Source organism: Echinops telfairi, unplaced genomic scaffold (assembly GCF_000313985.2).
Source record: "Echinops telfairi isolate 266 unplaced genomic scaffold, ASM31398v2 ScPeMD7_41;HRSCAF=154, whole genome shotgun sequence".
In the NCBI taxonomy this organism is placed as follows: domain Eukaryota; kingdom Metazoa; phylum Chordata; class Mammalia; order Afrosoricida; family Tenrecidae; genus Echinops; species Echinops telfairi.
Window position 1 is genome coordinate 2756543 of NW_022103939.1, and position 11300 is coordinate 2767842.

Genomic DNA, 11300 nt, shown 5'->3' on the forward strand with positions numbered 1-11300 from the left:
TGAAATGGACTGAGCCTTATAAGTTGCATGAGTTCTAATCTTAATAGTTTAGAAACAGGAATTAAACATAAGGGGAATAATGTTTAACCCTTTGAAGTCAAATGAACTATTTCAATTCCATGTGTGTCAGGACTTTCTTTACAAGGTTATTAATTATCCTATTAAAAATCTAGATTAGTGTACTCCTTGTTACTACTTTCTCTAAGAAAACAAAAGTGTCTGTCATTGAGTTGATTGCAACTTACAGTGACCCTACCAGACATAGTTGAACTGCCCTTCTGGGTTTCCAAAACTGTGAATCTTTATGGGAACAGAAAACCTCATCTTTCTTCAATGGAGCAACTGGTGGGTTTGAACTGCTGCCTTTTCAGGTAGCAGTCCAAAGCACAACCCACTAAGACAGCAGGCCTAGTAGCTGTTTCTGTTTTACTTGCTTGAATTGCATCAAAATACATCTGTCCCTCACTGATGTTTTGCTGTACTGTCAACTTTTAGAGATGGTAGACTGTCTTTTTCATGGTTACACTTTCAAAGCATAAACTGCCCCTTGGTAATGTGTAAGATACATAACAGACTGAAACCAAGAAGCCAGGGGGGAAAATACAGGAAAAAATATATATATAAGGGAGGAAAAAAATAAATGTAAGCATAATGGAAACAAAATGGAAAATCTTTGAGATACATGCATTATTCTCACCCAATGATAAGTTCTTGCTTTGGGAACATAAATTCGATTGTCATGTAAAAATTCAACAAAATGGCTACAAATTTACACATAACGCAAGGGGTCTTCATATTAAATACATAAATATACTTTTCTCCATGACATATCAAATGTTAGATCAGTGTTGTGTATTAAAAATAAAAATCTGAGACACCCGCCTGCGGATCTCCTTGGTCTTTACTCCATAGACAATGGGGTTAAGAGCTGGCGGCACAAGTAGATAGATGGTAGACAAGAGAATGTGGACATAGGGTGACACATGACCGAAACGATGGCTAAAGAAGGAAAAAAAAGCAAGGATATAAAACTCAAGAAATACAACAATATGAGCAGTACAAGTGTTGAATGCTTTGAGTCGTGCTTCCTTCTGGGGAAGGCGGAAAACAGCTCGGAAAATCAGAATGTAAGAGATGAAAACAAACATCATGTCAAAACCTAGAATTGCAAATGCCACAAAAAGCCCGTATGATGTGTTGACATGGACGTCTTCAGCAGCCAGCTTGACCACAGCCATATGCTCACAATAAGAATGAACAATGATCACAGATTGGAAAAGTTGCAATCTTTTGAGTAGAATGGGTAAAATGCCAACAAGCATTGTTGCCCGGATTGCTACTACCATCACCATCTTAACTAAAACATAAGGTGTTAAAATGGATGTGTGCCTCAATGGATCACAGATGGCAACATAGCGGTCAAAGGCCATGGCCAGAAGAATGCCAGATTCCGTACCCTGTAAGGCATGGATAAAGAAGAGTTGGGTAAGGCAGGCATCAAATGCCATGGAGCAAAAACCAAACCAGAAAATAGCCAACATCTTTGGAGCAATGGCCATACAGAGCCCTAGATCAGTGGCTGCCAGTACCGCCAGAAAGATGTACATAGGTTGATGCAGGGTGCGTTCTGTTGGGATGATGATTAGTAAGAAGATATTACCAACCAGAGCCAACAAGCACACAGCAAAGAAGGGAAATCCAATCCAAAATTGCACATGCTCTAATCCAGGGATGCCAATCAGGATCACTGTCCTGGGATTCAGATACGATGTGTTGCTGAATCCCATTGAGGCTGGTGAATACTTACTTTCTTTACCACTGATGCTGATACCTAGTCAAAGAGAAAATATGGATGGGAAAAGAGAAGGGCAATTGCTTCCTCATTTTCCCATAGGAATTAAAAACTTGAATGAAAATGTTCCTATGTGATATGGAGTATTTGGAAATTTATTTAAGGGAAGTATGAAAATGAGTTTTTGTAAAATATTTTTACAAGCCCAATTCGTGTGTGTGTGTGTGTGTGTGTGTGTGTGTTAGAGGAAAATGGGTGCTTACCCTTTAGAAAGCATAGAAATTAAAACCTTTGTTAAGAGCACTAAACCTCATAGTTATTAAAATCCCCTCCATATGATGGAATGATTAAATTGCATTATATGTGAAGTGTGTACCAATAAACTATTTAAAATTTAAAAATAAATTAAATAATGAATGAGGAAAGTGATGAATTCTCTAGGAGTGGTTGCTGACATATATGAATATGTCTTGTGAAAAGTGGCATGAGCTGACAAAAAAAATAGAGCTCAAAGGAGCTATAAAAGTTAATATACGAGTATCTTCAGTAAGTTTTTAAGTTTCCTAAAAACCTAAGGACAAAAGTGAAAACTAGCTTTGGATTCTTTGTAATAGGTGGAAATCATGAGATTGGCGTTTAAAAATATAGCATACAATCTAAAAATAGCTATCATTTACTTCAAATGGCATTTCAATTATAATTTGGGGTAAAAAATGTTAGTTTTTCATTGAATTATCGTGAAAAATACATTATTCTCTTTGTGAAGGACTTTCTTCAAAGTATGGGAAAGAGTAAACAAAGATATATGGTAGCCAGTACCTGTGAACTAGCTCTGTTAAGATAGAGGTACACAATTGGATTTTTGAGATGTAAAATTAATGTCAGAAATGAGGGAACGTCTGGAGGAAATAATTAATAAAGTAATTTTCTAAATGTGAATGATTTGCATCATTTTAATCTATGTAAGTCAACAAATGAGTATTATTATAATAGGAAAGTTACTTCCAATCATGTGCACATTTTGTTGGATTATATAAATATCACTCATTTAAATGAATTTTTCCTTTTCAATAAAGAAATAATTTTAAATTTTCTTAAAAGGTTAGTGAATACACAGGAAAAGCATTAATGAAATACCAAGTGTCTTTAAAAGTAGGCTAAAATAACCTCTGTTAGAACCAAATATGCATTTGTTACAACTTAGCCTTCTATGATCAATGACTACTCATTCCCAGTGTCTAAATGGAAGAGATGAGAATAAAAGTGATTTAAAGAATAGAAAATAAAAATGTACAAAAAGGTGACCAAAATATTTAATGCCCCTAAAAATGAAGATTATTTTTCAGACAGTAGGATATGAGCTATAGTCTCTGTGGCTATGGATTATACACTACTCTGGATACTACTATGGATATGGATATGGATATGGATATACTACTATGGATAATATGCTAAAGCTATACAAGGCATTAGAATGTGCTATGTTGGACTTGTTCCCCATACCTTATAAATTCCCCTATTCAAAACAGGTTCACATGCACATCACACACACACACACACACAGAGAGAGAGAGAGAGAGAGAGAGAGAGAGAACTTCCAAATGCTGGATATGTCTCAGTTCTAAAAACCAAACAATGTAAAATAACTTTGTTTATAAAAGGGAGCCTGGAAATTCTGTTCTAATTTTATTTTCACCACTAATTTCTTCAGATACAATTAAGAAGATGGTATTAGGTTACCTGTGAATGTGTTCCAGCTTCAAATAACAGGCCTCTAGTCCATTGCTCATTTTGTTCATAAAGAAATCTGAGTCCAGAGAAGGTTAGTGGTGCGCCAAAAGATAGTTGGTTACTGAGAGATGAAGGGTTAAGATCTTCTGCTCCTCTCAGACCCTCCACCAGATACAGATTCCAATTCAGAAAAAGAAACTCGCCCACAGAGACAGAATATAATAACTGGAAAGTGGAAGATGGAATATAAGGGCAATAAATAGCATAAGTCTTTTCTATCAGGTTTTGAATCTTGGGAAGGTATTTCTAGTTAAATTGTTGTCATCACTTGCCTTTAGCTACTGCTTTTGTCAGGCCTATCAATCTGAGCCAATCCCAGCGCAATGCTATAGAAGACCCACAGAGAAGTCCTCATACCTCTGAGACCTAGCCTCTGTTGCAAGAGACACTCTATGCTCAAGGACAAGCGGAATATATTCAGTTATCTATTGAGAAGTTATCCCCAAGGAATAATCCAACAGGTACTTGAGGAAAAGAACCAGGACATCTCAAATTATGATTTGCTTTTTGAGATTATTAGGAGTTCAGGGGAAGTAAATTTGAGATATGAAGAAATCTTAAGAGCAGAAAGATGAAATACAATAATTCAGTCAGCTTTATAAGCCAGACTTAAGGTAAAAATTAGTTGGCACTATATGAAGGAGTTCAAAAAGCCATGGAAAATGGAAAAGATCTTAATGATATTTTTAACAAACTATTTGATGTCCCCTTGTATATTTTCAGTTTACTTAGATCCAAAAGTAAGACCCATGAAAACAGTAGACAACACATCAAATGACATACTGCATTGGCAAATCTGCTGCAAAAGACCTCTTTAAATGGTTTAAAAGCACAAGTGCCACTTTCAAAATTAAGTAGTGACCAAAACAAGTCATGGTAATTTCAATCACCTTATATGCATGCAAAATCTGGACTAAAAATATGAAAAATCAAAGAAAATTCTTAATTGCGGTTTTGGCAAAGAATATTTGCTAGATGAGAGAGGTTTCAAAAGTTCACCATGCATAGAACAACTTTAACTATACAAATGAACTTACACAGGTCTTACAAGACTGAGGTGAAACTAAGGCCTTAATGGTAAGGAGAGGAAATATTAAAGAACTAGAAAACAGTTATGTATTTCATCAGTGTTCTTTTGCACCCTGGATATATCATCCCTTCTGTGTGGCCTTTCTGAAAGAAACTGATGGGTTTGGGGTCTCCACTTTGTCCCCACTCCTTCATGTCAATTTGATTGCTTGTTTTTGAATTTTGATATCTATTCCCGTTGACATCTCATGATCACATAGGCTGGTGTAGTTCTTCCATGTGGGCTTTGTTACTTCCCTGCTAAATGACTGCTTAACTTCAAGTCTTTAAGACTCCAGATGCTATATTTTTCAATAGCTAGGCTACATCAGCTTTCTTCACCATATTTGCTTATGCACCCATTTTGTCTTCAGTGATCATGTTGGGAAGATATCACACAACCCCACATTATTTGAACAAACCATTCTTGTACTGAGGTAAACTTTAAGTAGAGGCCCAAAGTTCATCTGCTTCCTTATTGTATACACATAGAAATACACATATCTTTATATATCTATTTATTTACATATATATTTATATATAGATAATTTTTACTTTCTTTTTCTTTTGCTGTTTTCTTTGTTCTTTCCCTCTGCCCCACTATCATATTTACCCATGGTTAATCGCTCAGTAATTCCTCTCACATACATGGCGCATTTTCCCTGATGCCAAAACAAATTTTGAGAAATCATTATTCTCTTTCTTGTCCACTGACACCACTTCATGAATTTTTGTAGTAGTTATTGAGTAATTCTAATTTTACAGCAATTTATTCAATATCTTTGAGCAATAACATCATAGAATGTTGGGGCATATTTTAAATGGGAGGTTCATGTGCTAACCACATAATCATCTTAATGTATTTCATTGAAATACAACACCATTAGTTGTACTGAAATGGGTAACTTGCTTAATTCTTTACTCCAAGATAGAGGGCCTGGTATGTAAGTTCAGTCTTTTCTTTTGTTTGTTCTTTTAATTTGATGTGAGACAACTTTTAATTCCAGATTAGAGATGATATGTCATTAGTTGGTTTTATAATTGGACTTCTGATATTGTGTACGCAGTTCATGGCTATATTTTTGAGAATTTATTTCTTACACTCTCAATATTCACAAGATTAAAAAGGCATGGCTATCATGTTTATAGTTTGTCTTTATTCTAATTTTTCTACCATTTCTGAGTAATTCTGCAACTTATTCTAGGAGTTGCTGTTAAAGTTTATTGTATTTATTTCCTTTCTACCTTATTTGTTTATTTTTTTTTGCAAATCTCCCATTTCCTTTATTTTCCTTTCCATCTATGATATATCAAGATTTCTAAACTTCATATTTTTTACATTGGTCCTTTTATCTTTTTATCAATACCACTGTTTCATATCTAACATAACTTTAGATATGAGACATAATGAAGCCTACTTGGAAAAGAGAAGCATGGTTGATCAATTGTGAGGGACTAGGAGCTTTATCATAGATGTGTTGCTACAGAGCTGCCATGAGTTGAATTGGTAAAATAGGACAATGAGTGAAGCCAAATGTCATCATCAAACTTTTATTCATATCCTGAACAGTTGAACCACAAGACCAATGAGATGCCTATTTCCTGTTGTTCAAATCTCCCTCAAGAAACAGGCCTGGGAAGAGTGAGGAGGGTTTAGCACACATGGAATTTGGCTGGAAGGAGGGAGAGGGGAAATGACTAAGAGTGGGAAGATCCTGACACAAAGTGTCTCAGTCAATATCACTGCTAAGTCTCTCAAGAAGTCTGTGGGATAGGAATACAAGAATGTATAGGAGCAAGACTGGCATGTATTACCTTGGTCCTGCAACTCTCTGTAGAAAATTGCAATGCATAGTCTGCATCTCAAGTCTGACTTGAGGAATGTGATTTCTCCATTAGATTTTTCAGACAAAGCTTTGACATTGGTTGTTGTGATGCCTGGAAGATCACATAGAAGATTCTTTCCTCTTCTCATATAAGGCAGAGTTTTCGCATATGATATAAATATTCCATTGTGAGAATATAAGACATTTAGATAAAATCATCATTAACAGCAAGACATAATTTATAATCGTGTTCTTATTAGTTGACATAATTCCCATGAAGTTTTTGAAGACTTTTTCTGTGGCATCCTTGTTTAAGAAATTTATTGATAATAACTTTTTTTAGAAGAGACCATGAGAGAAACATTTATTTATAATGAATTTTAGATACCCTAATTCTATTCACTCTGATTATACACTGTAGTAACAAACAAATTGCATTTTACAGTTACTTAACCATGTGAAAATATCCTTTAACACTAAAAATTTCACAGTTATATGTTGATAAGAAAGCTAGGTGGCTTAGTGGATAGGTTCAGCCTAAGAAGGTTAGTGGATAGGTTCAGCACGGTAAAGCACCCATCCTCTGGAATTTTTACAGCAATAAAAGATAATCCAAGTATTTCTAGAGATTCGCTATTAGGGCAACAGTGTAAGAAGCTTTATTGTCCATAAAGCAATACACTTTGATTTACTAAAAGAGAATAGGACACTGCACATGATATAGATATAACTTTGAATATGTAACCAAAGCAATTAACTAAGCAGATGTGGTACAGACACACTTGAATTAGAATGAAAATACAGAATATCACAAAAGGTGAGTGCAACAAAAACAATGATTGACAAGAAAGTTATAATTTAAAATACATCTATTCCAAAAAAAGATAGTTTTAAAACCACTAGTAAAAATATAAAGACATTTTAAAAAACTCCATTAGGATAAGAGACTAAAAAGAAATGACATAAATAAATGTGCTTAGTATATAAGGCACAAGAAGTTGAACAGAGTGATGGGGATAACCCTAACTCCCAAGGAGTGGCTGGTGATTTTGAAAGGCTGACTTTGAAGTTAGCGGCCCAGTGTGTAAACATTGCACAGCAAGGGAGCCTGTAAGAAGTTAAAAAAAAAAAACAGGATAAAAATATGACAATAAAAATCAAGTCAGCTCCTTCCTTTTTTAGGGTTGCCATTCACTTGGTAGATGTTTTACTATTCTTTGATTTTTAGCCTATTTGTGTTTGAAGTGTGCCTTTGGTTTTTAGGAGTGTCTCTTGGAAGCAGCAAATACGGGGGTCTTGTTTTCTAATCCTGTCTGCTACTCACTGTCCTTTCATGGATCTATTTATTCCATTGGCATTCAGTGTAATTGTTATATGTTGGTTTGTGGTTGCCATTTGCTTTAGCTTTGTTTGTTTTCTTACTTTTTGTGTCTATGGTTTTATTGGTGTTTTTATTCCTCCTCTATTTGTGTGTTGTTTTGAGTGTCGCTTTCATACTGCTAGTTTCTGGGTAATGTTATCCTGTGTTGTTCTCGGGTTTGCCTACTGTATGGTTGATTCTCTGTCTATAGTAATCTGGTTAAGATTTTTTTAATGTTGGTTTGCTTTTACAATTCCTTTAATTTTCCCTTGTCTGGAAATGCCTCTCCCTCTTATTTGAAGGATTAATTTGGCTGGCTATAGGATTCTTGGTTGTCAGGTCTTTTTGTTTCTTTTTTTTTTTCTCTCCCCCTTTTAGTATTTTACATCTCTACTCCATTGTCTTCTTGCTTACATAGTTTTTGCTGAGAATTCTGAGTTTTACCTTATCAATTTTCTTTGTAAATGACTGCACTTTTTTCTTTAGCTCTCCTTGAGATACTCTCCTTTTCCTTGAAATTGGATAGTTTCACTACACGGTGACATACTGTTTCTCTTGGGGTCTCTCCTAGTAGAATTCACTCAAATTCTTTAAAGATTATTTTCTTCTCCTTTATTATGTTAGATAAATTGTCTTCAATGATTTCTTGTTTTATTTTCTCTACAGAGTTTTTTGTTTCATCTTCTTCCCGAATCACAGTGAGAAATAGATTGTTTCTCTCAATAATATCCAACATTGTTCACATGCTTTTTTCTGATTCCTTCACTTTTTTTGTTTATTATTTCTCTCGCCAACTGTTGTCAGAGTCATTGTGGATTTCCTCTTCCTCCCTTCTACTCCTGAGGTTTTTATTATGTTGTCTAATTCTGCTATTATATTACTTGTCATCTTGGATTCCTTTCGGTTTAAGGGTTTTAGATTTTCAATTTCTTCCATTGTTCTCTTGAGTACTTCCCACATCTCTGGATTAGACCTGAATATCATTCTTCTGAATTCTATATTTGGTAATTGCATGGCCTTTGCTTCAGAGTATCTCCCTTGGGATTGGTTATTTTTTATTGTTTTCTTTTCCTTGATTTTGTCTGTTTGTTTGTTTACTGTGGTTAACTGCTGTTTATTTGCCATCATGGTGCAGCGATTAGTGGTGTACGTGCCACTGGATCATGCAGTGGAATTTGGCTCTGTTTCAATGACATGGTAGAGGTTTAACAGGAGCTTGAAGATATATGATGGTGAAATGGAGGAAAAGGGAGAGTGATGAGGTAATGGGACAGATGGGGTCTGGGGAAGAAGAGCGATAATAAAATCAATGTCATGATAATCATAATAACCAGCTGGCTGGAAAGGGCTACACATTTGTAAAAATAATGTGAACCTGTATTTTGTGAGGGGTAATCAGAATTAATGACTTCTACTGCAATATATTTCACAATGAAAAAGATAGTCAGAAAGACGATGGGTGTAATGCAGAGAGAAGAGGGACAAAAGAGACAAAAGACCAGGTGTGACCTGGGTATTAATGCTAATTTCTTTTGCTATAATAATGTGAAACTGGGTATGCCAGTGTACTCAGTAGGTAGGAGGAGAAGGCCATTGTTGGATTAGTGTGATGGAAACCAAATGATTGCTCATTTTTTCCTGGGGGAAAGAGATTCTCAGGAGGGTGAGGCCACACCAGAAGAAGGCTGTGGCAGAAGTAAGTAAAATCTCCAGAAATTTGGGAGTATCGAAATAGAGCAAAAGTACAAAAACTGAAGAAAATAAATAGAAACTACTACTGCTTTTTTATAGGGAAACATGCTCTTTAGTCGTGTTATTTTTTTTAAAACTTGTGCTGCATGGTAGATATGGGGCAAGGAGGGTAGAGGGTACCAGAGTAGGGGAGAAGTGGGGAAAATGCTTGGGTGCTGATTATGTCTACACCAAGCTGCTCAGGAGGAACTATCTGCCAGAGGCCAGGGAGGTAACTGGTTTGATTGGGTGGGTTGCCTCTGGGACTAGTAGCAATCCGATGTGCAGGGCAGGAAAGAGACTCTCAGAAGCAGTATGTGTCAATGGTCTAAGGTAAAGAGTAGTTTTTCAGCGAGCTTTTTTGCTCTCCCTCTTTAAGAAATGTGGGTATACTTCTCTATATGCTGCAATTCCCACTACCAGGAAGACCAGGATATTCATCCTGGGGAACCTTCTCTGACAGTTGCTCAGGAGATCTTCCCTTGCTTGTTATCTGGCAGCAAATTTTCCTCAAGAAAAACCTTCTTATGAAGCAAACCCTTCATATACCTTCATATGAGCTCTATCTGAATTCAGGACTATATTACCCAATAAAGAACAGATAATGCTAGACAAGGTATAGAAAGATTTGAATCCTCATATGCAGCTGATGAGTCTGCAAATATAGTTTGAGGACAGCCATATATCTCAGATAACTACGAATAGAAATTCTGTATAATACAGAAAAAACTTTATTGGCCATATACTTGGCAATATATATATATATATAGATAGATAGATAGATAGATAGATAGATAGATAGATAGATACATACACACACACACAGACACACTCCCATGTTCATCACAACATGGTTCACAATAGCAAGAAGTAGGAAACAGCCCAAACATCCATTAGGAGGAAAATGGATTTTTAAAAAAACTTTAGTATATAAATACAATGAAATACCACCATCACTAAAACAATGGTGAAACCATGAAGCACCTCATAACATGGATGGACCTGGAGAGCATTATGCTGAGTGAAGTTAGTCACAGAAAGAAAAATAATGTATGAAACTGCTACTATAAGACAAAAGGCAAGACCAAGACTTGTGCACCAAGATTCCCAAGGCAAGGAGGGAAAGGAAGAGTAGAGAGTTGACAAGTGTCGACCTGGGGGAAAGGGAGGATGGAAGTTCACAAGTTGGAGGAGTGAAATCGGAAAAGCAGGTGGAGTAGAATATGGGGAGGGGGTTCATGAGTGATGTGAGCTGTCAAACACAGAGTTGATGATCGGAAATGTAAACTCCCTCACCTGATTCAATTTTTTTTTAATAGTAAAGCTTAGTCCAGGTGCCGCTTAGCTCTCAGAGTGTCATTGCTACTTTGGGATCCTTTAAAGAGATATTTGCGCCAGATTTGCTTAATGCAGCCCGTCATTTGATTATTTGATTGTAGCTCTCATGTGATTTATTTACTACTCTGTCTAGAATTTGATATGTGTTCACTTTTTGGAAAAAATGGAACGGTCATGAGATAATGAGCTCGGGAGAAGGGCCAGTTGTCAACATTTATAAAACCTTCCTGGGACAAACAGAAAACAAAAATATTTATGAGAAAAAATCAATTGGAAAATTATCAGAGCAAGAAAGTAGTTTTACATTCCTGAAGAATTCATAGGCCTGCTGGAGTATGATGAAAGAGCCCTGGTAGTACAGTCAGGTAGCACAGTGGACTATGTGTTGTGTTGC

The 11300-nt window shown here is 35.9% G+C and overlaps 1 protein-coding gene across 1 annotated transcript; it reads right to left on the reverse strand.

Annotated features, from left to right (window-relative positions):
* Positions 1-842: 842 nt before the first annotated feature.
* LOC101657186 (olfactory receptor 52A1-like) lies at positions 843-1787 on the reverse strand. The gene has a single exon (XM_004717511.1). The coding sequence runs from the start codon at positions 1785-1787 to the stop codon at positions 843-845; it is 945 nt and encodes a 314-aa protein (XP_004717568.1).
* Positions 1788-11300: the final 9513 nt, after the last annotated feature.